The 26,449-nt window shown below is 49.2% G+C and overlaps 1 protein-coding gene across 1 annotated transcript; it reads left to right on the plus strand.

Annotated features, from left to right (window-relative positions):
• Nucleotides 1–547: 547 nt before the first annotated feature.
• On the plus strand, nt 548–26,214 carry MEF2B (myocyte enhancer factor 2B). The gene is made up of 7 exons (XM_015406311.1): nt 548–614; nt 5,524–5,727; nt 9,996–10,124; nt 10,214–10,397; nt 12,362–12,501; nt 14,363–14,370; nt 25,923–26,214. Exons 1-7 carry the CDS (start codon nt 561–563, stop codon nt 26,212–26,214), a joined length of 1,011 nt encoding a protein of 336 aa, XP_015261797.1. The 5' UTR covers nt 548–560.
• Nucleotides 26,215–26,449: the final 235 nt, after the last annotated feature.

Below are 26,449 nucleotides of genomic sequence, written 5' to 3' on the forward strand. Positions count from 1 at the left end.
GTGAGCCGAAACGCGTCGGGTCATACACTCTTCTCTTTTGTGTGTATTTGTAACTTTGTACATTTTATGAGGCTTTATTTTGGGCCCCTGCTAGGTTTTGATATGTCTTTGTAATAAACACTCTTTTGTACACCTACTTATGTTTTTGAATTTTCGTCCCTCAATTAGTTTCCTAAACTTCCTTTGTCAGTTTAGATTCCCCCCCCCCTCTCTTTTTGGGTGTCCACCTCCAAAATCTCCAGGTATTTCCCAACTATGAGTTGGCCAACCTACAAATAAACCTCAGGAGAGATACAGCCTGATGTCGCACTAGAGCTGCCTCGATGTTGTGCCGCCGTTTGCCCCGATACTATTGGCCAATTTCACACCCGAAGCCGCGGGGCTGCATTTGACCCGCGGCTTTGCCCGATTTCCTCCGCAGTTTCGTGATCCTCAAAAAAACTGGTTGACATTCATGGCCTGGATGTGTCCCACCTCTCACTTCTGGGCCTTGCCTTTCTGTCGGTGTCTAATCATCCCTTTCTCCTCTCCAGAGCTGCCTCTATCCCTGCCGATCTGCTATGGGGCGGAAGAAAATCCAGATCAGCCGGATTTTGGACCAAAGGAACCGGCAGGTGAGCCTTATTCCCAAACGGGTGGTGCTGCCGTGAGCGGCATGCTAGCTGTTCCGGAGAAGAATTGGGGTTATGTTTCCTGATCTTCGAAGGCCGGGGTCATGATTAATGTTTCCCCCCTCCCCGAATAAAAGACTGTATTACTACACTGAGCTCCTCCCCGCCTTCTGTACTCTGTGTTGAGCACCCCCTGCCTGCCTGCAAGGAAGGGAACTCATGCAGAGATGCAAGTTGTAGTCCTGTTTGTGTCTGCATGGGGAGGGGCTGAAGGCCTCATGGCACCTGGCACAGACAGACACAAGTGCAACAGGGTTACTCACAGAGCCTGTTGCCAGCCTCCTCTGCAATGAAAAAGCAAACGCAAGGCTAAAGCGGGGTGGTGGTGAATCATGCAGAGATGCGCCGGGCAGAGACGGTTTTGGTTAATGGGCAACAGGATAGCTGCCCCAGGACCCATGCGGGAGGGGCCTGGCTGCCCGTGGTCCCGCCTCCTGATGGGGGGGGGGAGAAGAAAAAGAGGGGTGTTCTACCACTGCTGTTTGCACATGTCCGGGGGGGGGGGGCTTAGGTGCCTGTTTGCATAGGGTTACCATTTCTGGGTTGGGGAATTCCTGGAGATTTGAGGTAACAACAGCAAAAATTTCCTGTTATTTTTAAATGTATTATTATGTGCATTTATGATGTGCATTTGATATGTAATGATTCGGCGTTTTTCTTTCCTTTTTGACAATTCCAGAAAGCAACACCTGGCTCTAAAGAAAATCTTTGTTCATATATTTATTTCTGGATGTGTGTTGTTTTACGGTAGTAGCATTGACCACTGAGGAAGGCCATAAGGGGCCGAAAGGCATATGGTCTACTGGTCATAGGGTGTTTGGAGTGAGAGCCAGATTGGTGTAGTGGTTAAGTGCGCGGACTCTAATCTGGAAGAACCAGGTTTGGTTCCCCACTCCTCCAATTGCACCTGCTGGATGACCTTGGGCAAGCCATAGTTCTGTCAGAGCTGTTCTTGAAAAAGAGCCGTTTCTGTCAAGAGCTCTCTCAGCCCCACCTACCTCACAGGCAGTGTTCCCTCTAAGCTGAGTTAGTGTGAGCTAGCTCACAGTTTTCTAGCCTCCGGCTCACACATTTTTGTCTTAACTCAGGGAGGATGGCGCCAGAGCCAACTAATTTATTGCTCGCTCACAGCTTTAATGCCAGCAGCTCACAAAGCAGAATAATTGCTCACGAGACTCCACAGCTTAGAGGGAACATTGTGTCTGTTGTGGGGAGGGGAATGGAAGGGAGTTTGTCAGCCGCTCTGAGACTCCTTTGGGTAGTGAAGGGTGGAGTATAAATCCAATCTCTTCTTCTTCTTCTACCCATCAATTGTATATGTAAAACGGTCAGTTCTCTGTGTAAAAAGTTTTAAGAGTCTGATATTTGGATCGTTTATTTTAACCTATTTTATCTTTTACTAATGTGTACACCATTATAAATATTTGTATTTTTATAACAACTTATTTTGGAAGGCTGCAAAGCCAGAGCAGTGACTCGTGCAGAGATATATTGGGCACACTCTTCTCTGCGTGTGTTCTTTCGGCTTTACGGTTCTTGAAAGAGTCTTATGAGGGGTACTGCTGCCCTTCCCAACTATGTCCTTGAATCATTTCCTTTCGGAAGCCCTCCCCTTCCACGCAAGCCAGCTGACCTGCCCTTCTTCCCCTTTGTGACCACAGCTGGCCCTGCCCTTCTTCCAAGGTTCTCCCCTCTGTATGGTCTTCACTACAACCCTGTGAGGTTGGCTAAGCTGAGAGAGTGAGAAAGAGTGCGCAACTGGTCCTAAGGTCACCCAGAGAACTTCACGGCCCTCTTTTCTCCCTCTTGCCCGGGGTCATCCACTGAAACTGAAGGGTGGGAGATTCAGGACAGACAAAAGGAAGTAGTTCTTCACACAGCATGTAGTTGATTTGTGGAACTCCCTGCCACAGGATATAGTCATGGCTGCCAACTTGGAAGGCTTTCAAAGGGGAGTGGACAAATTTCTGGAGGACGGGGCTATCAGTGGCTACTAATTATGATGGACAGCTACTCCCTCCAGTACCAGAGGCAGTGTGCACAGGGCAGGATGATGCTGTCGCAGTCTTCCTTAGGGTTGCTTGGTCCTTACCGTGTTCTGGCAGGGGGGCTCCTTCTTGAAGCCTTCGGTGTGTGCCTCCGGGTGATGTCAGCGCAGGGCGTGTTTTGAGGGGGGACGACGCTCTAGCATTTGAGAAAAAGCTCTATGGTTACCATAGAGGTTTTTCCTCAAATGCTAGAGTGTCCATCCGTCCCCGCAACATGCCCTGCACGATGACTTCACCTCTGGGTGACATCTTCACACCGGGCACGTCAGCGTGGACAGGGATGTTCAGGGGCGGGGCTGCCCTGCTGGCCAGCTGAGTGGCGGCATATTGGGCCTCCCGAAAGTGGGGAAGGATGGCAACCTTCGCCTTCCTGTTTATGGGCTCCGTAGAGGTAGCTGATTGGCCGCTCTGTGAACAGAATGCTGCACTGGATGGGCCTTTGGTCTGATCCAGCAGGGCTCTTCTTCTAATGTTACGTTCTTATGGCTACATCGGGAGTTGAACTCATGTCCTCCTGGAACCCAATCTGACACTCTAGCTCAGGGGTCCCCGCGGCACCTGCTGACAGCTTTCCCAGGGCCCGCCAAGTGTTTTTGGAAAGTGGGTGGGGCTTTTTGTCCAGCAGGGCTCCCGAGTGGCCATTGGAGGTTCAGTTGTGTGCACGGATTCTTAAATACATTGCTTGGGCAGGAGCGGCCATCACAGCACAACGTTCTACAGCTGAAAGCAAACTCCGGACGCCATTTTGTGGCTGGCCCTGCCTCCTGCTTCAGTAGGGACCCCAACCTGCCCCCCTCCGGTCCGGGAGGGGGTTCCCTGGATTTGGAGTGGGCTTCCCCCGACACGATGACGTCGCCCGGGAGTAACGGTTGCCACGCCGGAAATGTTGTGTAGGGGGTGCTCTGGTATTTGGGCAAACGCCATAGAGTTCCACCCAAATACCAGAGCGTCCCCACATGCCATTTACGGCGCAATGACGTCACTTCCGGATGACATCATTGTGTTGGGGATGTTGCGTGACGTCGTCCCCCCCCCCCGACCTCCCAGAATGCCCCCAGAGCCCCCTGCTGGCAGAGGTAAAGGTTACAACAATTTGAGGAAGTTCAGGAAAAATGTAAACCAGGGCTATTTTTGGGCAGGAACGCACAGGAACGGCGTTCCGGCTGGCTCCCAAGTTGGCCACGCCCAGCAGGAACTCATTAGCATAATAGGCCACACCCAGCAGCAGAAACGCATTAGGATTGGCTACATCAGGGGTGTGTGGCCTAACATGCAAAGGAGTTCCTGCTCCAAAAAAAGCCCTGGGTTTTGACAACAAGCAAGGTAAACAGAATAAGAAGCAAAAGGTGGGTGTGGCTGGATGAGCACACTTCTGGTAACATGGGGGTGTGGCCTAATATGCTAATGAGCTGTGCTGTCAGGGCTGTGGTCTAATATGCTAATGCGTTTCTGCTGTTGGGTGTGGCCTATTATGCTAATGAGTCCCTGCTGGGCTTTTTCTACAAAAAAAGCCCTGATGTAAACCGTATGAAACTTAACATCAAGAAAGCTCCACAGTATTACAGTTCCTAAACAGCTCTTCTTATTTCAGTTCAGTTCAGACCAATACAATACAATAGTTACACAGACAAATAAAGAACTTGAAGGGAACAAACCATCCCCAAGTGAGGCTTCACTGTTTTAGGTGGAGAAAAGGCTTCTCAGTTCCAAACTGGAAAAATGAATGTCCACGAAGCAAATGCATCCAGTCTTTAAGACTTGAGGCAAACACAAAATGATGAACTGCAGTCGATCCAATCCTCCACATGAAGCTGCTGGCGTGACCTTGGGACAGTCACAAGTTCTCTCAGAGCTGGTCTCTCAAGAGCAGTTCTCAGAAGAGCAGTGGACTCTAAACCAGAGAACCAAATTTGATTCCTCCCCCCTTCACCTGAAGCCTGCTGGGTGACCTTGGGCCAGTCACAAGTTCTCTCAGAGCTGTTCTCTCAGGAGCAGTCCTCGAAAGAGCTCTCTCAGCCCCGCCTCCCTCCCAGGGTGGGAAGGGAAAGGAGTTTGTAAGCCGCTCTGAGACTCCTTCGGGTAGTGAAGGGCGGGGGTATACATCCAATCTCTTCTTCTCTTCTTCTCTCTTATTCATCCCTCTTATCCATCTCTCCATCGATCCCTTCATCAGGACTGCACGTCGATGGGTTCTCCCAGCAAGTAGTGCCTCCAAAACTGCTTTGTTTTGCAGCAACAGGAACTCCCTCCGAACAATGTCTCAGAACTGCCTTATTTGTCCTTATTCATGATGGACATGTGGCCTCACTTTGCAGGCATTCTCTCATCTAACTATTGTATTGTATTGGTCTGAATTGAAATGAAAGAATAAGAGTTGCTTAGGAATTGTAATCCTGCCAACCTAGCAGTTCGAAAGCAAGAAATTGCGAGTAGATAAATAGGTACCACTTCAGTGGGAAGGTAACAGCGCTCCGTGCGTGTTTAGTCATGCCGGCCACATGACCACGGAAACGTCTTCGGACAGCGCTGGCTCTTCGGCTTTGAAACGGAGATGAGCACCGCAACCGTAGAGTCGGATTTGACTGGCTTTCGAGCAAGGGAACCTTTACCTTTAGGAATTGTAATGCTGTGGAGCTTTTTGGATGTTACATTTCATACGGCAGAGGTAAGGGACCTGGCAACTCTGTGCTTCAACCATTTTGTGACGGCCATTTTGTGTCAGAATTCCAAAAGTGGCCACAGCCTCATAAAGGTTGAGGGGGCCCCCCTGCTCCAACTATCCCACCACATTACCTCTTTGCCAGGTCACCTTCACCAAGAGGAAGTTTGGGCTGATGAAGAAGGCTTACGAGCTGAGCGTCCTGTGTGACTGCGAGATCGCCCTCATCATCTTCAACAGCACCAACCGGCTCTTCCAGTACGCCAGCACGGACATGGACAAGGTGCTCCTGAAATACACCGAATACAGCGAGCCGCACGAGAGCCGGACCAACTCAGATATCCTTGAGGTAAGTGCCGGATGCCCCCGGGGAAGGGCAGGAGGTCGGCTGACCCTTAGGAAGTTCAGGCCCTTCTTCAGACGATGCCTTTCGAACTTGTGGAACTCACTGCCACCAGACATGACAATGGCTCCTAGCTTAGGGTGCGTTCAGACGGGCAACTAATACTGCCGTTGGCCCAGCTCTAATTTGATCCCAATCTTTTTTATCCAGCGTTGCACGACCAGACAGCTCCCCTTCCCGCGTGCGTACTCCGCGGTGGATTGTCTAGACACCTGAAGGAGCCACACGGTCGGGGTTTTTTAAAAAAATTCTGTTTGCGCATGCGCATCCGCGCCTCAACGTGTACTTGTTTTCCCGCGCATGCGCAGAGTTGAATGGTTAAAGCACTGGCAGTGGTACCTCCCTCTAGGTACCTTTTTAATTTAACACAGTTCATAAAATTCACGGGCCGCTCAGAAACATGAAATTGTCCGCAACGTTTGAGCGGCTGTTGCGCGTTTACACGTTTATCGCTAAGAATTTTTTAAAATGGTGCCCGCTCGGGATGGTCTGACATCAGACCATGCCGATGGGAGGATTGCGCGCTGGAATGATCAGACGGGGGAAAGTCTGAAATCAGCCCATCGGGAAGCGAAAACTCCGGACTTTAACTAGTATCTTTTAAGTACGGCTCCGAAGCGCGGCAAAACGGGATGATCACGGAAGAGGCACGTTTCCCAGATGTTGCTGTCTGGTCATTACCTTTAAATTGCTGGCACGGGGAGTGGTGGCACAGTGGGTATATCCCAGTGTCTTAACATCTGAACTGTGTTAGTTCAAGCCCCGCACTGGTGTGAGCAGCCAGCCTGTTGTCCCCAGCTCATCATCCACCCAGCGATTCGAAAGCTTCGGCGAGTAGATAAAATGGGAACCACTCCTTAGAGAGGGTGGGCACGCCAATCTCCCTTGTGGGAGGGTGTTAGCTGACGGTCGGACGTCCTGGTCGAGGCTTGGAAGGCGAAACAGCTTTTCAGCTATGAAAGAATCCCTGCAATGGATGTTCAGGCCAGGCGGTGGCAATGTGGTGATTGACATTTGGGTCCTGAAGCCTGGCCAACACACAGCCGTGCGGAAAACGACAGAGCCAAGCCAGAAGACGTCTATACCGGGCAGTGAAGGCGTGTGCAATTAAAAATGAATATATGTTGTCTTCCCTATCCCCTACAAACATTGTTAGTCCCTTGTCTATATTGAGTAACTGTACATCGCTTTGAGCCCACTGGGGAAAGCGATTAATAAATGGAAATTATTATTATTATTATTATTATTATTATTATTATTATTATTATTATACCCATCTGATTGGGACCTTAGAATGGCTTTTAAGGGGTGATTTAACTTTTGGAGAAGGCATGAGAAGACAGGACTCACTGAAAATGACAATATTGCCGGGGAAAGTGGAAGGCAGGTAGGAAAAGAGGAAGCTGCAACATGAGATGCATTGACTCAGTGGAGGAAGCCCTGGTACTTCAGGAAACCACATTCTAGCTATCCTAAACCCCATTCTGTCTATCCTAAATCCTATGTATCCAAGGCAATTAGTCACAATAGCTAGATGGAGCTTCCGTGTATAGATGCACTCTATCTTTGAGCACTAGGTGCTGCGGGACGAGCCACAAACGGCTTGCGTGCTTCTCAGAGGCATCCGGTGGCCTACAAAACCTACGTACCTTTTTGACAGTGTGGACATTTAGTAGTATATAGTTTTAGTGTCTATTTTTGTTAGTTAAGAAGGCCCCTGCTTCCTCCTGGCTTAGTGAATAAAATGACAGACACGGATACCAGGGAGTCGAGCTCTGGTTTAACCACTGGACTTTCTCCTCCTTCGTTTGGGCTCTCCTGCACCTTCATTTCCTTATTGATTAAAAGAAGAAACTTTATTTTTTACTGTCTGTATGGAAAGTGGGTTTCACATGTGCAAAGATTCATAATTAAAATTGTTCATAACTGACAGAAGAATGGCTTTTCTTGTGTTGCCGAAAGCACCATTTTTTTTTTTTAAGTACGCTGAAACTTTGGGGGGTGGCGGGCGCTGTCTTTTCTTGGGGACATCAGAGGTGCACTATACCACACACTCCCTCAGTTTCTAGAGTGTTCCAAGTAAGTCTTGGATTTCTTTCCCCATTTCATTCTCACATGTATATTGTATGTTGAGTTCATTGAGGTTGGGATTGCTCTACATCTCAATTTAAAATATAGGCCTGTAAAGAAGAGCCCTGCTGGATCAGACCAAACTTGCTCAATGTAAGAGCCACATAGAATAAATGTCAGATGTCTGAGAGCCACGAGACATGAACAGATACTACAAGCACATTTTTACTTAGAAATATGCAAATTTGCTTTTTAATTAACACTAAACGAGACTGCCGAAAATAAAAGCAAAAGGGGTAAAAACAGATATTGATAATGATATTTATTTGTCCAATGATATTTCTTTGTTTGCTAATGATATTTATTTGTCAGAGAGAGAGGGAGGGAGAGAGGGGGGGAAGGAAAGAAGGAAAGAGGTGGAAAGAAAGAAAGAGAGAGAGAGAGAGAAACAAAGAATGCGGAAGGAAGGAAGGAAGGAAGGAAGGAAGGAAGGAAGGAAGGAAGGAAGGAAGGAAGGAAGGAAGGAAGGAAGGAAGGAAGGAAGGAAGGAAGGAAGGAAGGAAGGAAGGAAGGAAGGAAGGAAAAACATGTCTCCCCTCCGCATCCCCAGCCACCCTGCCAGGAGCCGCACAATATGTGTGAAAGAGCCGCATGTGGCTCCCGAGCCACAGTTTGGCCACCCCTGGTCCATAGTCTCTTTTCTGTTATTGTTCTCCAGTGACGTTCGCACTTATTCTGTCTTGGAACATGGAGATTCAATTTAGAGCTATTGCAAAATAGCCATGGAAAGAACCATTCTCTCTCGCTGTGTTCAATCTACTTTTGAAGCCCCTCTAAGCAAGCGGCTGCCATTCCATCTTGTGGCAGTGAGTTCCACGGATGAACTATTTATATGCGTGCGTGTGTTTAAAAGCATGCCAGTCCTTTCCAGTGTTCCCTCTAAGCTGAGTTAGTGTGAGCGAGCTCAGTTTTTTAGCCTCCGGCTCACACATTTTTGCCTCAGCTCAGGAAGGATGGCTCCAGAGCAAACTCATTTATGCAGCAGCCAAATCGCTCGCTCACAACTTTCATGCCAGTAGCTCACCAAGTAGGATTTTTGCTCACATGACTCCACAGCTTAGAGGGAGCATTGATTTCTATAAGCCTCAGAACCTACGCCAGGGGCCCCCAATCTTTTTGAGCCTCTTGGCACTTTGGGAATTCCGACACGGCGCGGTGGACGCAGCATCAAAATGGATGCCTTTGGAGGCGGAGCCAGCCACAAAATGGCTGCCACCGCTTAACTTCAGTCACACAGTGCAGATCCTTGTACTGTGACGGAAGCTGCTGCCAAAGCAACCTTTTAAAAAATCTGCACCTTTAAAAAAAATGCTGCCTTGCTGGGCAAAAGCCGTATCTGGCGCGGCCCACCTCCTAAAAACACTTGGTGGGCTCCAGAATGTTAGCTGGCGCCCACGAGCACCGTGTTGGGGACCCCTGATCTATGCTGCCTTATCCCTGTTTAGAGATGTAAAATTTCCGGAAATTTTGAAGCTCGGGAAAAAAAACTTTTTTTTTTTTCCGGGGGGAAACGGAAATTTTTGGAAAAATTGAAAAAATGCTACATTAGCATTTCTTTTGTCTTTTCCAGATTGAAAGTCATTCTGTTACTTTAGGAACATAAAATATGACTATGGACATTTTTACTTGGCATGAAATTATCAAAACTAGAATATTAAAAATATAGTGTATCCAAACAATTATTTCAAACAGAATACCCACCCAGATGCAAAAACAAAACTGAAACTTTTTTATTTTCTTCTGACAATCGCACCTCCTAAAGGAAGAAATGCATCTTGTTCTTGCATTGGAGGGTTCAGTTTGTAACCTAGGACTTGCTTGTCCTCAGTGCACAGAAATTAGATCAATCTGATACCATATATATATATTTTAGAAATGATTTGGAGAATATTTGAACACCTTGTCTTAAAATATTTTATTCATCGTGTTAAAATAAAACGTTCCATAATCAATTTTTTTTCTTTTTCAATTTTTCGGAAAAAAACAAAAAGGCTTCAGGAAAAAAATGGAAAAAACCCGTTCCCCCCCCCCCGAATTTTTCCGGTTTTTTTCCGGGCCTTCACATCTCTATTCCTGTTCTCTAGACTCTCAAACGAAAAGGCCTGGGTCTGGAGAGCCCGGAACTGGATCTTGAAGACGCTTTGGCCCCCGTGGGGAAACTGAGGCGCCTTGGTGAGGGTGTGGACCTGAGTGCGTCGCGGCCAAAACTAACCGTGAGTAATCACTTCCTGAGTCTAGACAGGCCTTTCTCCCCTCCACCCCACCCCCCAGCCTAACCTTTTTGCCTGTTCACCTCTCTTAGCAGTCGGCTGCTTCCTTGTGTAGTCTGGAGGGGGCGTCGGCGGGGACTCCCCCCTCTGGAAGCGAGGGGGGGCCGAGCAGCGCAGGAGGGTCTCCCCTTCAACCGAGTCGTCTGCCGCCGTTCAAGCCGGCTCTCCCCAAGCACGGGACTCCATCCAGGCCCTCTCCAAGTTCCCTCACATCCGGTATGGAATTCTTCCTTAGGCTTGGCCAGAGCAAGCGGACTCAGCTGCAGTGGGGGCCAGTTTGGTGCCGTGGTTAGGAGCACGGACTCTAATCTGGGAGAACCGGGTTTGATTCCCCACTCCTCCCCTTGCAGCTGCTGGTGTGACCTTGGGTCAGTCACAGGTTCTCTCAAGAGCAGTCCTCGAAAGAGCTCTCCCAGCCCCACCGACCTCACAGGGTGTCTGTGGTGGGGAGGGGAAGGGAGAGGAGTTTGTAAGCCGCTCTGAGACTCCCTTGGGAAATGAAGCCAGGGAAGTGAAGTTACCTTTACCTATACGTTAGCAGGGTGGATCCTCTGGGACTCTTTTCTCCACCAAAGCAATGACGTAAGCAACCCCAGGTTTTCCTTTCTCTTCCCAGGCCCTTTCTGCACCAGTCTTTTCCCTCGCTTTCACAGCGCATCTCCGTCGCAGTATCTTTTTCGTTCTGTGTTTCCACCCACTTTCACCTGGCATGTATGTTGGGGTTTGTTTGTTTTTTTAGTTCCGCATTGATGTTTGTCCCTTCAGCTCTCCGTTCGCTTTCCGTTCACTGTTTCCCCAGCTTTTCTGAGAGTGCTTCTGCTGTGGTCTTTCCCCTTTGAGAGTTGTGAAAGACATTTGCTCCTTGGTTAAGAAGAAATGGAAGGATGAGCCAGTGTGGGGTAGAGGTAACTGTGCCAGACTAGGATCTGGGAAACCCAGGTTTGATTCCCCGGGCCGCCATGGAAGCCTGCTGGGTGAGCTTGGGCCAGTCGCGCACTCGCAGCCTAACCTACCTCACAGGGTTGTTGTGAAAATAAAATGCAGGCCTCGCGAATATTCTGAGCCACTCTGGATCCCCAGTGGGGAGAAAGGTGGGGGTATGAATGAAGTAAATGAATAAAGGTCCTCTCCGCATTTGCCTGCCGCTCCAGATTTTCTGTGTTCGAGTTGAGGCCATTCATGTCCAGGGCAAAACAGCATCCAAATAAACCGGGGCAACAGCAAGCTGAAACCAGGCTGGAAGAAGAGGAAGAAGAAGAGGAAGAGATTGGATTTATACCCTGCCCTTCACTACCCAAGGGAGTCTCAGAGCGGCTTACAGACTCCTTTCCCTTCCCCTCCCCACAACAGACACCCTGTGAGGTAAAAGGAGAAGAAGAGATTGGAGTTATACCCCGCCCTTCACTACCCAAAGGTGTCTCAGAGCGGCTTACGAACTCCTCTCCCTTCCCCTCCCCACAACAGACACCCTGTGAGGTAAAAGGAGAAGAAGAGATTGGAGTTATACCCCGCCCTTCACTACCCAAAGGTGTCTCAGAGCGGCTTACGAACTCCTCTCCCTTCCCCTCCCCACAACAGACACCCTGTGAGGTAAAAGGAGAAGAAGAGATTGGAGTTATACCCCGCCCTTCACTACCCAAAGGTGTCTCAGAGCGGCTTACGAACTCCTCTCCCTTCCCCTCCCCACAACAGACACCCTGTGAGGTAAAAGGAGAAGAAGAGATTGGAGTTATACCCCGCCCTTCACTACCCAAAGGTGTCTCAGAGCGGCTTACGAACTCCTCTCCCTTCCCCTCCCCACAACAGACACCCTGTGAGGTAAAAGGAGAAGAAGAGATTGGAGTTATACCCCGCCCTTCACTACCCAAAGGTGTCTCAGAGCGGCTTACGAACTCCTCTCCCTTCCCCTCCCCACAACAGACACCCTGTGAGGAAGGCGGGACTGAGAGAGCTCTGAGAGAGCTGTGACTGAGAGAGCTGGCTTAATCTTGGAGGAGGAGTGGGGAACCAACCCCGGTTCTCCAGATTGGAGTCTGCCGCTCTTAACACTCACAACAGGGTTCAGCCATTTGCGATTCTCTGTCTCCACTGGCATGGCGCGGGGTGAAGTCTACCGTTCCTGGGTTGTGTCCCTGCACGGTGACCTCAGACTGATGTTTTCCCTGGGTCTCTCCCAGCAGGTGTCAGCTATCCGATCTTCTCGCATGGCAACCTGAGTCGCGCGCTGTCCAACAGAACCCCACCCCCACTGTATCTGGGGGCTGATGCCCGTCGGACCGAAGGGCACCATTCCGGTGGCAGGAACAACGTGGCGTCGGCTGTGAGTGCCACTTCACTCCCTTCTCCGGGCAGGGCAGGAGGGCCAATGTTTGTACCTCTTAGGGTTGCCGGCTCTGGGTTGGAGCACTCCTGCCAGTTTGGAGGTGGTGCCAGGTTTTGCAGGGGGAGGTGGGGCTCGGGAGGGCATGATGCCACTGAGTCCACTCCCTGAAGCTTTCATTTCCTCTGGGGAGCGGACTTCTGTCATCTGGGGATCAGTCTCAGGTAGGTGCACATCACTGTTCCCGCTAAGCTGAATGAGTGTGAGCTAGCTCACGGGGTTTTTAGCCTCTGGCTCACCCATTTTCGTCTTGGCTCAGGAAAGACGGCTCCAGAGCAGTGCTCCCTCTAAGCTGTGGAGTCTTGTGAGCAGGGGTCATTTCGTAGAAAAAGAGGTGCAGGAGCTCATTCGCATAACTCATTCGCATAACTTATTTGCATATGCCACGCCCCCTGACATCACCGGGAGTGTGTCAGAAGGCAACACCCACCGCTCAGGCTCCACTGGACTGTTTTGGATCGCTAGCTATTGGGGGGGGGGAACGTGCAGATCTGTCCTCGCAGAGGAGGGAGAGCTTGTACCTGAATAAAACTTGGCCTTAAAGGTGCCACTGGACTGTTTTGGATTGCTAGCTGGGGGGGGGGAATGCGCAGATCTTTGATCACAGAGGAGGGAGAGCTTGTTCCTGAATAAAACTTGGCCTTAAAGGTGCCACTGGACTGAGAAGGAAATGAGAGGGAAGGAAGGGAAGGGAAGGGAAGGGAAGGGAAGGGGAGGAAGGAAGGAAGGAAGGAAGGAAGGAAGGAAGGAAGGAAGGAAGGAAGGAAGGAAGGAAGGAAGGAAGGTTCTTGCTCCTTGTGGGCTGGGGCCGCTGAAAGCTGGGGGTGGGGCTTGTTGCATGTGCCCGACCCCTGGGCTCGTTACTGCCGGAGCTCCGCTCCTGTGCGCTCCTGCAGGAAATGACCCCTGCTTGTGAGCAAAAATTCTACTCCGTGAGCTCCTGGCATTAAAGTTGTGAGTGAGCAATTTGACTCCTGCCTAAATTAGTTTGCTCTGGAGCCGTCCTTCCTGAGCAAAGGCAAAAAATGTGTGAGCCGGAGGCTAAAAAACTGTGAGCTGGCTGACACTCACCCAGCTTAGAGGGAACACTGCTCCAGAGCAAACTCTTTTTAGCAGCAGCCCGATCGCTCGCTCACAACTTTATTGCCAGTCGCTCACAAAGTAGACTTTTTGCTCAGAAGGCTCCACAGCTTAGCGGGAGCGTGAACTGCCTTTTACTGAGTCAGACCCTCGGTCCATCAAACTCGGTATTGCCTACTCAGACTGGCAGCGGCTCTCCAAGGTCTCACGCAGAGGTCTTTCCCGTCCCTTCAACTGGAGAGGCCGGGGATTGAACCCGGGACCTTCTGCATGCCAAGCAGATGCTCTGCCACTGAGCCACAGCCCGTCCCTAATTGGGTAGCTGTGTCCGTCTCCAGTAGTACAGTTCGATTATAGTCCATAGCACCTTAGAGACCCACAGGAGTTCAGTTGTCATCTGGGTGAACTCCAGACCCCACCTGGAGGTTGGCAATCCTATGCTGGAAGGTGGAGTGATCCAGCACTGGCAGGGCGGGCAAGAACGGGAAAGGGACCCTATCTAATTAGGGTTCACCGTTCTTCTTTTGCACGCAGGCAGCTCTTGTGGTCAGGATGGGGTGGGGGGCAGTGTTGCCGGACACCTGTGATCTCCCCCTTCTCAATTATTTTCCCAGCAGCGTTCCTTATATCCCAGCTTCCAGACCATGAGCCCCGTGTTGCCCTCCGGAAGTAGCTCTCTTCCCGGACACGGTCTCCCGGGTTATCCTTTTCTCCCCTGCAGCCAAGCAGGTAAGGTCACCTTCTGGGATGCTGATGTGGCCAGAAATCGGGCCTGACTCTTGGGAGCTACTGAGAAGCTGTCTACAGATGGGGGAGGAAATTGGGGTGGGTGGGTGTTCAGTTCCCTGTGACTGGCAGGTAGTATGAAGTCTCTGGGTTGGCCAGGCCTGGTGTACAAGGGAAGAGGCTTCTGTGCTTACTGGAACAACAGAGTTCTCTGGTTGTCATTTCCTTTGCATAAGAACATCAGAACAGCCCTGCTGGATCAGACCAGTAGTCCATCTAGTACAGCATCCTGTCTCACCCAGGGTCCAACCAGTTCCTCGGGAAGGCCAATAACAGGGCATAGAGGCCGAGGCCTTCATCAGAACATAAGAAGAGCCCTGCTGGATCAGACAAATGGTCCATCTGGTCCAGCATCCTGTCTCACACAGGGGCCAGCCAGTTCCTCTGGGGGGCCAACAACAGGGCATAGAGGCTGAGGCCTTCCCTCATAAGAGCATAAGAAGAGCCCTGCTGGGTCAGACCAGTGGTCCATCTGGTCCAGCATCCTGCCTCACATAGGGGCCAGCCAGTTCCCCTGGAGGGCCAACAACAGCAGGGCACAGAGGCCGAGGCCTTCCCTGATAAGAACATCAGAAGAGCTCTACTGGGTCAGACCAGTGGTCCCTCTAGTCCAGCATCCTGTCTCACACAGTGGCCAACCAGTTCCTCTGGAGGGCCAACAACAGGGCAGAGAGGCCGAGGCCTTCCCCTGAGAAGAACATCAGAAGAGCCCTGCTGGATCAGACCAGTGGTCCCTCTAGTCCAGCATCCTGTCTCACACAGTGGCCAACCAGTTCCTCTGGAGGGCCAACAACAGGGCAGAGAGGCCGAGGCCTTCCCTGATAAGAACATGAGAAGAGCCCTGCTGGGTCAGACCAGTGGTCCATCTAGTCCAGCATCCTGTCTCACACGGGGGCCATCCAGTTCCTCTGGAGGGCCAACAGCAGGGCGTAGAGGCTGAGGCCTTCCCTGATAAGAACATAAGAAGAGCTCTGCTGGGTCAGACCAGTGGTCCCTCTAGTCCAGCATCCTGTCTCACACAGGGTCCAACCGGTTCCTCTGGAGGGCCAACAACAGGGCATAGAGGCCGAGGCCTTCCCTGATGTTGCCTCCTGGCTCTGGGCTTCAGAGGTTCAGTGCCTCTGACTGTGGAGGTTCCCCTCGGCCACCATGGCTAGTGACCCCTGACAGACTTGTTCTCCAGGAGTCTCTCCAATCCCGTGACATCCCTCTGGCAGCGAATCCCACATTTGAATCAGTGTGTCAAGCAGTCCTTCCTTTTGTCTGGAGAGCCAGTTTGGTGTCATGGTTAGGAGCGCGGACTCTGATCTGAGAGAAACAGATTTGATTCTCGACTCCTCCACATGCAGCTGCTGGTGTGACCTTGGGTCAGTCGCAAGTTCTTTCACAGCTGCTCTCTCAAGGGCAGTTTCTGTCAGAGCTCTCTCAGCCCTGCCAACCTCCCAGGGTGTCTCTTGTGGGGGAGCGGGAGGGAAAGGAGATTGTAAGCCACTCTGAGACTCTAAATCTCTTCTGCTTCTCCTCCTCCTCCTCCTCTCTCTCCTCCTTCTTCTCCTCCTCCTCTTCCTCCTCCTTCTACTCTTCCTCCTTCTCCTCCTCCCTCTCCTTCTTCTCCTCTTCCTCCTCCTCCTTCTTCTCCTTCTTTCTGTGGTACCCCCAAATGGCACTGCAGAGTATCCCTCTGGAGACGGCTCCTTGCATCCCTTTGGCTTCCAGGCTGGCACCGTGGCTCCGTGGCAACGAGACATGGCAGTTGCTGGACACCCATCGTTGGGGTAAGATGTGGAAGGGGGCGGCATGACCAACACAGCCCTTCCGTGCAGGGACAGCGTCAGCATACCCTGAAGTGGGACAGACTACCAGGGTGTTCAACAGGCCCGTAGCCACAGTGGGGCTTTGGGGGGCTCCGCCCCCTTTCTTAAAGGCACAACCCCACAAGAATTTATCCTGTAAATCAGGGATTTTTTTGGTAGAAAAAGCCCAGCAGGAACTCATTAGCATAATAGGCCACACCCAACAGCAGGAGCTCATTAGCATATTAGGCCACACCATTGACAGCACAACTCATTAGCATATTAGGCCACACCCCAAGTTACCAGAAGTGTGGTCATCCAGCCACACCCACCTTTTGCTTCTTATTCTGTTGACCTTGTTTGTTGTCAAAACCCAAGGCTTTTTTGTAGCAGGAACTCCTTTGCATGTTAGGCCACACACCCCTAATGTAGCCAATCCTAATGAGTTTCTGCTGTTGGGTGTGGCCTGTTATGCTAATGAGTTCCTGCTGGGTGTGGCCAACTTGGGAGCCAGCCGGAACTCCGTTCCTGTGCGTTCCTGCCCAAAAATAGCCCTGCTGTAAATGCATTTTTCAATCACTTTAAAACACCTGTACACCTTTAAGCAGAGTGGGGTGCTATAGTTGACAAATCCCCGCAATGAGAAAGGGGGTTGGAGTAGGTGACCCCTAGGATCCCTTCTAACTCTGTGTCAAGAAACTGGTCTCCTTTCTGAGAGTTCTGTTGGCTAAATGGCTTTTCTTTCTGCACTGAGAACGTCAGTCCCACCAGAAAAAAAATTGCCCCACAAGCCACAAAATCCTGCCTATGGGCCTTGTGTTGGATATTTAGCAGAGTAAATGAAGCTCAGTGGGGCAATGCAGCACAGAGACGTGGGTGATCTAAGGAAAACGTCTAAGGAAAAGTTGACTTCAAAATCAGGGAAAGGGTTACATGGAAAGAAAACAACACTTTAACAAACTCATCTTTATAGTTTTGATCTTCTCCAAATTGTTTCTTCGCGCCCTCTGACCCTAAGAAGGAAGGCATAGAAGTTTCCCCCAAAGCTCTTGTGTATGTGCAGAATAGCATGAACTATTTCCATTATATCCATTAGCCAATAGTCAAGGTCACCTCATAAGACCCTCCCCCTTTTTGGTTTCGAAGAATCTACTCAACACCTGATTGGTTCCGTGCTGAACTTGCTACTTATCAGCTTACAGAAACTTCAGATTAACCCTTTCATGGCTGAAGGAATGACACTTGCAAGTTTCTGGCATGGCCCACGGTCGTTGACCAGGAGCCTTCCCTGCTGCCCACCTGCTTGTCCCCCTCGGCCGTGCCTGCTGTCTGTGGTAGGCACTGCCCAGTATCATCAGAGAGCAGGCGTGTGAGCAAGAGCGGGCATCCATGAGTGCCGGTGGCGAGAGGACTTGCAAGAGGGTGGGGAAAGGCGGTGCAGGCATGTGGGTCAGCGGGTGGGATGGGGGGCCTGGGCACTCTCCGCCCAGGGCCTCCCCAAATCTGCAACCAGCCCTGCCTCTAAAGTTTCCCATTTGGAGGCGTCTCCGATCCCAGGGCCACCGCGCAGGCACGTGTGCTGTTCGGTCCCTCGGCCCCTTTCTCCCCAGCAGAGAGGTAGTAAAAGGCTATGGAAGGCCTCCCTGGGCAGAGCTTTCTCTTCCTCCTGCGCCTCAGTCGCTCATTCCCAGCCCTGAGCCAAAGCCTCAGAGGAGAGACCGTGCGGACCACACTGGGAGAGAAGGGGCCGAGAGGCCTTTGGCTGGTGTGGAAGTCCATCCAAACAAGAAGGTCACAGCCACAATCAATCACAAGCAGGGGTCATTTCCTGCAGGAGCAGGGCTCCTGCAGTAAAGAGCCCAGGGGGCGGGCACATGCAACAAGCCCCACCCCCTGCTCCCAGCAGCCCTCAGTCAAAGCAAGAAGCAGCCAGGTAAGCTGCAGAGCCCCCCCCTGCCCCCCTGGTCCAGTGGCACCTTTAAGACCAAGTTTTATTCAGGTTCAAGCTCTGCCTCCTCTATGAGGACAGATCTGCATGTTCCCCCCCCCCAATAGCTAGCAATCCAAAACAGTCCAGTGGAGCGTGAGCGGTGGGTGTTGCCTTCTGACACACTTCCGGTGATGTCAGGGGGTGTGGCATATGCAAATAAGCCATGCTAGTGAGTTATGCTAATGAGCTCTTGCACCTCTTTTTCTACGAAACGACCCCTGAAAGGATAGTATGCACAAAGCTGTGAAGGCAAGCGCTGTAATACACAAAAAGAAGACTGCACACTTGAACATAAAGTGAATATTATAATGGCAGATGAATATAGACACGTCCGGTAAGTATATAATGATAACAAAGTCTACGGTAAAGCACGGATTGAATAAGAAGTCCTCAGAAGACTTATAGCAATGAACCAAGTTGACAAAATTTCCCTGGAGTAAACTTCCATTTCGTTGGCAACTTCTTCCGAACGACATCAAAACAACAGAATTGTGTCTTCCATTATTCCATAGATTGCATATTCCAAAAGGGAATACAAAAGTCCTCATCCATTGTGTAGGGTGATTCTTAGAAAGCGGGCACATTACTTTTCTTACTAACGGAATTCTGAAGGCTAAGAGACAGCCCAAAGTCCATCACTTCCAACAGTCTCCTGGAGATCAGTTGTCTTAAGGTAAAGGTAAAGGTCCCCTTGCTCGAAAGCCAGTCGAATCCGACTCTAGGGTTGTGGTGCTCATCTCCGTTTCAAAGCCGAAGAGCCAGTGCTGTCCGAAGACGTTTCCGTGGTCATATGGCCGGCATGACTAAACACCAAGGTGCACGGAACGCTGTTACCTTCCCACCCAAGCAGTACCTATTTATCTACTTGCAATTTCTTGCTTTCGAACTGCTAGGTTGGCAGGAGACGCAGGTTAAACGCATCGGCAAAAGCAGAGAACTGAAATCCTGGCCCAAATTATTTTTTTATTTTGTTAGAAAGGACTGCAAGGAGGAGGGAGAGGGGGATTTTGCTGCTTGGTATTTTGACCGCAAAAGTTTTTCTGAAGAATTGTTCCAAGGCTGATGCGGCAAGTTGGACTGGAGGCCATTGATGGGCTCTGGTATCTGGCGCCACCTTGTGGCTTACGCTGTGCTTTGCACCAAGGAGGTCTTGGTGGCTTGCTGCATGGGTTAGCTGCTCAGGTGCTTTCTGTTTCTCTCCAATTTCTTGAACAAATCCAAGAATGCGGCTGGCCAATCCTTGACTGAGACGACTGAGAGGTGATATGGTCCCTATCTTCAAGTACTGTCATCTAGAGGATGGGGCGGAGTTGTTTTCTGTGGCCCCAGAAGATCTGACCGGAACCAGCGGGTTGAAATTAAATCAGAAGAGTTTTCAGCTAAACAGTAGGAAGAACTTCCTGACAGAGCGGTTTCTGAGTGGGACAGGCTTCCTCGGGAGGTGGTGGGCTCTCCTTCCTTGGAGGTTTTCAGACAGAGGCTAGAACCAGGGGTGTCAAACTCACTGGAAATGTGTTATTTAAAGTTTTTAAAAATCTTTTAATTGTGTTGGTCTGTGTCCTTTATAAAGTTTATATCTCTGCTAACCTGGCATTACCACCTATGACACACATGGCCCGGCCCAACAAGGTCTCATTTATGTCAGGTCCGGCCCTCATCACAAATGAGTTCGACACCCTTGGGCTAGATGGCCATCTGACAGCAGTGCTGGTTCTGTGATGGTGCAGCTGTGTTTGAAGTACTGTCTGCCCTTTGGTTACCTTGAGCCCCAGGGCGGTGTAGTGGTTAGAGTGCTTGACTAGGACCTGGGCAGTGTTCCCTCTAAGCTGAGTTAGTGTGAGCTAGCTCACCGTTTTTTAGCCTCCGGCTCACACATATTTGTCTTGTCTCAGGAAGGAGGGCTCCAGAGCAAACTGATTTATGCAGTAGCCAAATTGTTCGCTCACAACTTTAATGCCGGCATCTCACAAAGTAGAATTTTTGCTCACAAGACTCCACAGCTTAGAGGGAGCATTGGACCTGGGCGACTCGGGTTCGAATCCCCACTCTTCTATGGAAGCTCATCGGGTGACGTTGGACCAGGCACACTCTCTCCGCCTCACAGACCTCACCGGGTTGTTGTGAGGGTAAAGCAGAGGATAATGAGGTCAGCTGCTTTTGGTTTTCGTTGAGGAAGAAGATGAAGAGTTGGTTTTATATCCCACCCTTCACCGCCTGAAGGAGTCTCGGAGCGGCGTACAATCGCCTTCCCTTCCTCTCCCTACAACAGGCACGTATTGTGAGGCAGGCGGGGCCGAGAGAGCTCTGGGAGAACTGGTGACTGACCCAAGGTCACCCAGCTGGCTGCATGTGGAGGAGTGAGGATGCAAACCCGGTTCTCCCAGATTAGAGTCCGCCGCTCTTAACTGCCGCAGCACAGCTGGCTCTGGAGAGCAGCAGGGCACGAAGGATGTAAATCAATATCACAAAAGGGTTATCGTAGAGCTGGAGAAGGAATGGGAATCGACAACCCGATCAGTCAAGGGATCAGAGCGTGTTCCCAGCAAGGGATGTTTTATTTATTTATTTATTTATTTATTTATTTATTTATTCCATTTGTACCCCAGCCTGCTGTCAATTCATAAATAAAGTTAAGTTACCCTCAAGCATCCAACAGATGTTGGAAATGTAAAGCAAATGTGGGGACCTTTTACCACATGTGATGGAAATGTAGTGAAATTCAAAAATATTGGGAAATGGTATATAAAATTATTGTAGAAATAATGAATGTAGAAGTTGAGTTAACCCCTGGAATTTATTTACTGAATATGGTCCAAAAAGGTTATGTAAAGCAAGGTATATATCTAATAGTATATATTATAACGGCGGCGCGAATACTTGTGGCCTAAAATTGGAAGTCAGATAAAATACCCTCCAAAGAGGACTTAATATCAAAAATCTTAGAATTGGCACAAATGGATAGTCTGAGTTTATTACTTCAAGGTAAAGATCAAAATATACAGAATAATAGATGGATAAGAGTATATAAGTGGATAAAGGATGTAACGGCTTAATAAGTAACTAAGTAATAAGTTGTATAAGATTTGTAACTTGTTTTAACAACTCTACAAATTTATGTAATCTAAGAAAATGTTTAGTTTGCGGAAAATATGGAAAATATTTTTTTTTAAATAAGAACAACATAAAATCATCTAAAACAATGCCAGTATAACTAATACAATTTCATAAAGTGCTGAAGATGATTCGTTAGTTATTCAAGATGGCCTACTTTCAGAGAACACAAAGCTTAGCTGTCATTCCGCTCAAGATCTTTTTACAGCGCAGGCTAGACGTCAGAAACCAAGGCTAGGGGTCAAGAACCCAGAGCCAGGGCTCTATAGTGGTGGCGGCACCCTAGCTGGAAGCCTGGCGGAAGAGCTCCGTCTCGCAGGCCCCGCGGAACTGTAAAAGGTCCCACAGGGCCCTGATATCCGGGAGCTCATTCCACCAGGATGGGGCCGCCACTGAAAAGGCCCTGGAACCTACTGGTAGCAAGCCTGGCATCCTTGGGGCCCAGGAGGGTCAATCGATTTTGAGACCCCAACCCCTGTATACCCCAGAGAGCACTACGGTCGGGATCTCTTGGGCCTTAGGTGTTTTTGCTGTGCTTTTCTCCCAAAAGCAGCTTACAATCTCATTCTCCCCTCCGCCATTTTGTCCTGACAACCACCACCACTCTGTGAGCCGGATGAGGCTGAGCGAGAGAAAGAGGGACTGAGGCGAGGCCAGCCAGGGGGTTTCGAATCCGATCCTCCCGATTTAGAGAAAAGATCAGGGAGGAGAAACGGGACAGGGGTTTGTAAGGCTCGGCTCAGGGCTGATGAAGCAAGCGTTCCTTTGTATGCTTCATTTATGCCTCGCCTTTCTCCCCCATGGGGTTGTGAAGCACCTTCCATCCTCCTTTCCTCCTTTTATCCTCACAACAGCCCTAGGAGGTAGGCTAGGCTGAGAGCGTGCGACTGGCCCAAGGTCACCCAAGGAGCTTCCATGGTACAAGTGGGGATTTGAACCTGGGTCTCCTCCTCCTCCTCTTCCTCTCTGGAAGGGCCAGGGAAAAGTACTAAAAAGAAAAAAGTACTAAAAGAAAAAAAGTACTAAAAGAAAAAAAGTACTAAAAGAAAAAAAGTACTAAAAGAAAAAAAGTACTAAAAGAAAAAAAGTACTAAAAGAAAAGTACTTCTTCTCTTAATGCGTCATTGACATGTGGGACTCACGGCATTCAATAATGTTCACTACACTACTATATAATGATAGTAGAAGACAAAAGCAATTGTAGTTAACAGACTTAACAATGACAACTTGCCGAAAAGCTGAAGAACATGTAATAGAGAATGGTGTATACAAAGCAGCTGCAATGAAAAAGTACAAAATGTAAACAGCCGGTCCCGCTGCAAGTCTGAAGCTATTGAAGCTGACTACATGTTGGAGATTGGCGTCTGATTTTGTATTGAACTGTTCACAGAATATGAACAGTATGAAAACCACAGCAGCTTAAAGGGAACACCCTGATGAAGGATGAACTTTGAAACGTTGTTATCAAACATCCGGACACAACGTCAAATTATTTCGTAGTTCTCCATTGTTTAGACGTTGTAGCCAGTGTTCCCTCTAAGCTGAGTTAGTGTGAGCTAGCTCACAGTTTTTTAGCCTCCGGCTCACATATTTTTGTCTTAGCACAGGAAGGAGGGCTCCAAAGCAAACTAACTTATGCAGTAGCCAAGTCACCTGCTCACAACTTTAATGCAGGCAGCTCACAAAGTAGAATTTTTGCTCACAAGACTCCACAGCTTAGAGGGAACATTGGTTGTAGCACATACCAGTTCTCCACTGTTTTGGATTGCTAGCTATTGGGGGGGGCATGCAGATCTGCCCTCACAGAGGAGGGAGAGCTTGTACCTGAAGTTGGGGGGGGGGCTCTGCAACTTACGTAGACGCTTGCTCCTTGTGGCCCAACTGAGGCCTGCTGGGAGCAGGGGGCGGGGCTTGTTGCATGTGCCCACCCCCTGGGCTCCTTACTGCTGGAGCTCCGCTCCTGTGCGCTCCCACAGGAAATGACCCCTGGTTCTACTTTGTGAACTACTGGCATGAAAGTTGTGAGTGAGCAATTTGGCTGCTCCATAAATTAGTCGGCTCTGGAGCCATCCTTCCTGAGCTAGGACAAAAATGTGTGAGCCGGAGGCTAGAAAGCGGTGAGCTAGCTCACACTAAACTCAGCTTACAGGGAACACTGCCAGTCACTGTCCTGCAGTAGAGAAGAGGATTATGTCATTGGGTTATTCTTATAGTGAAGGATATGTATGTCCAGCGGTCATTTCCTGTGGGAGTGCACAGGAGCGGAACTCCGGCAGTAAGGAGCCCAGGGGGCGGGCACGTGCAACAAGCTCCGCCCTCAGCTCCCAGCAGCCCTCAGTCGGGCCATGAGGAGCAAGAAGCAGCCAGGTAAGTTGCAGAGCCCCCCCGGCCCGCCTTCAGGTACAAGCTCTCCCTCTCTGAGGGCAGATCTGTGCATTTCCCGCCCCCCCCCCATAGCTAGCAATCCAAAACAGTCCAGTGGAGCCTGAGCGGTGGGTGTTGCCTTCTGACACACTTCCGGTGATGTCAGGGGGTGTGGCATATGCAAATGAGTTATGCTAATGAGCGCCTGTACCTCTTTTTCTACTAAATGACCCCTGTGTACGTCCACACGATTTCACAGAAATGTGTTAATATTTATCAAACACTTGGAAAATTGAATTGACTTTTCGCAATTATATCATGGTTGTCATTGGCCAAGTGGTTAAGAAGCTGAACTGCAGGCCGGAAGGTCGGTAGTTCAGCAGTTCGAGACCCGGGTGCCGCGTGATGGAGTGAGCTCCCGTCTCTGGCCCCAGCTCCTGCCAACCTAGCAGTTAGAAAGCAAGAAATTGCAAGTAGATAAATAGGTACCACTTCGTTGGGAAGGGAACAGCATTCCGTGCGCCTTGATGTTTAGTCATGCCGGCCACATGACCACGGAAACATCTTTGGACAGCGCTGGCTCTTCGGCTTGGAAACGGAGATGACCACCGCATCCCTAGAGTCGGATTCGACTGGCTTTCGAGCAAGGGAACCCCCTTTACCTGTTGTTGTTTATTTTCCATTTACTGATCCCGTGGTCTCTCTGGCTACTGTAACTGCCTGGAGATTGGCAGCCCAATCCCCTGGCTCCTGTGTGTTCTGAGCCCTTCTCCCCACAGCTGCTAGGGGGCGTGATTTATTTTTTAAAGTACCCGAAGGTACACATTTATTGTTTTCTTATATTCCTAAACACAGACATAAACAACTACAACAAACAACATATAAACCAAGAGACTTATTACAGTTTGTTACTACACCTAATCCATCGCTTCATTATTCTCTAACATTTGTTAATATTCTCTAATTCCATTATTATGTATTACTACATACTCAAATATTATTTTTGCCATATCAGTTTAATCTTTAACTCCATTCACATTATACCAATCATATAGTCTCTTCCAGGTTTTTTGAAATGTCCACTTCTTCGTGCCTCTCATTTCCATAGTTAGTTTGTCTATTTCCGCCGCTTCTAAAAGTTTATTAATATATTCCTGTTTAGTTGGTGTTTCTTGATTCTTCCAATATTTGGCATATAATATCCTTACTGCCGTTGACATGTATACAATCAGGTATCCTTCCGTTTCCTCAAATTCTTTTGGAAAAATATTTAACAATAGCAATTCTGGAGTAAAGGGGATGTTACATCTTACTATTTTTTCCATTATACAATGTACCCATTTCCAAAAGTTTTTTTGAAACATCACATAACCACCACATATGATAAAATGTGCCTATCTTGTTTTTACACTTCTAACATTTATCTGAACAATTACCGCCTTGCTTTGCTAACCTATCTGGAGTAACATGCCATCTATCAAACATCTTATACATATTTTCTTTATAAGCAACAGCATTAGTCATGTTAACATTTTTCTCATTAACATTTTATTGGTAGGATTAAAACAATAAAACAAATATAACAATAAAAATATACATAAAGGTCATAAGAACAGTTATACATTCAAACCAACACACTAATTACAAAAATTAAGCTTTAAAGAATGATACATTCTTCAATAAATCTTTGAACGAAGTAACTTATTCTAGCCTCAAGTTGTAATTGATGCCTGTACTGTTTGTTGCTTTAGATACAACCAAGTGTCTTCTGCCCTCAAGAATATCTGTAGACATTCAATGATATATCTAACCATATTAAACACAAAGTACTACCCACAAATCAAGTTTTACCAAAGCCTACTTACTATATTTTATTTGAACCATAAAAAATCCTCACAACCATTTAACATAGTTATCCCAGGATGCTGAGATAAATTTTTTGTCTGATAGAGCTTCTAAAATTGGCATCCATTTAGCTTCGAACCCAAAATGTACGACGTTCCTTTTATTTCTGTTAACTTTATCAGTGATGCTTTCCATAATGAACTGATTCTACAGCTTCTTGTACCAAGTTTGAATGTTAGGGGGGGAGATATCTTTCCAGCAAGATGCTATTCATCCATATTTGCTCCCAATCCTCTAGTGGGCGTGATTGACCACTGTGGCAAAGGGGGACGCCAAGCCGGAAGGGTCATGGAGCTCTTCTGATAATCTTCTGCCTTTTTCTTTTCTGACAGGCCGAGCAGTCGAGTGGCCGACCAGCCTCCCCTGACTTCCGCTGCCCCTCCCTCGCACCCGCCGGTCAGCATCAAGTCTGAGCGGGCCTCCCCCACAGCCGGCTGTCTCTCAACCACCCCACAGCCCCCTCTCTGTGTCCGCCCGTCCCTCGGGGAGGCCCCCGTGGTGGACGACTACGTCAAAGCGTACCACTACTCCCTCCTCTTCTCCCGGCCCCTGGCTGAAGAACAGAGGCACCCCAGTGTCCCCGCACGCCGTTTGCAGTCCGCCGTTGAAGACTGGCAAAGATAAAGGGGCGAAATCGGCTGTGCAGCGTAAATGGGGGAGGGGTATTTGGGGAGGGGTGTGTGCGTATGTGTGCGTTCTGAGTCAGACTTTGGGCAGGGACTCCACAGGGTGGGGCAGGAGAGCGAAGACTGCTGTTTTTTGGGGGGGGTCATAAGAATACTGAACGAGACATGGTTTGCCTATAGATTCGGGATGGTTGGGGAAAACGCCTTCCTTCACCCAGGGCAAAAATGTGTTT

This window comes from Gekko japonicus, unplaced genomic scaffold (genome assembly GCF_001447785.1).
Source record: "Gekko japonicus isolate JY-2015 unplaced genomic scaffold, Gekko_japonicus_V1.1 scaffold1940, whole genome shotgun sequence".
NCBI lineage: Eukaryota > Metazoa > Chordata > Lepidosauria > Squamata > Gekkonidae > Gekko > Gekko japonicus.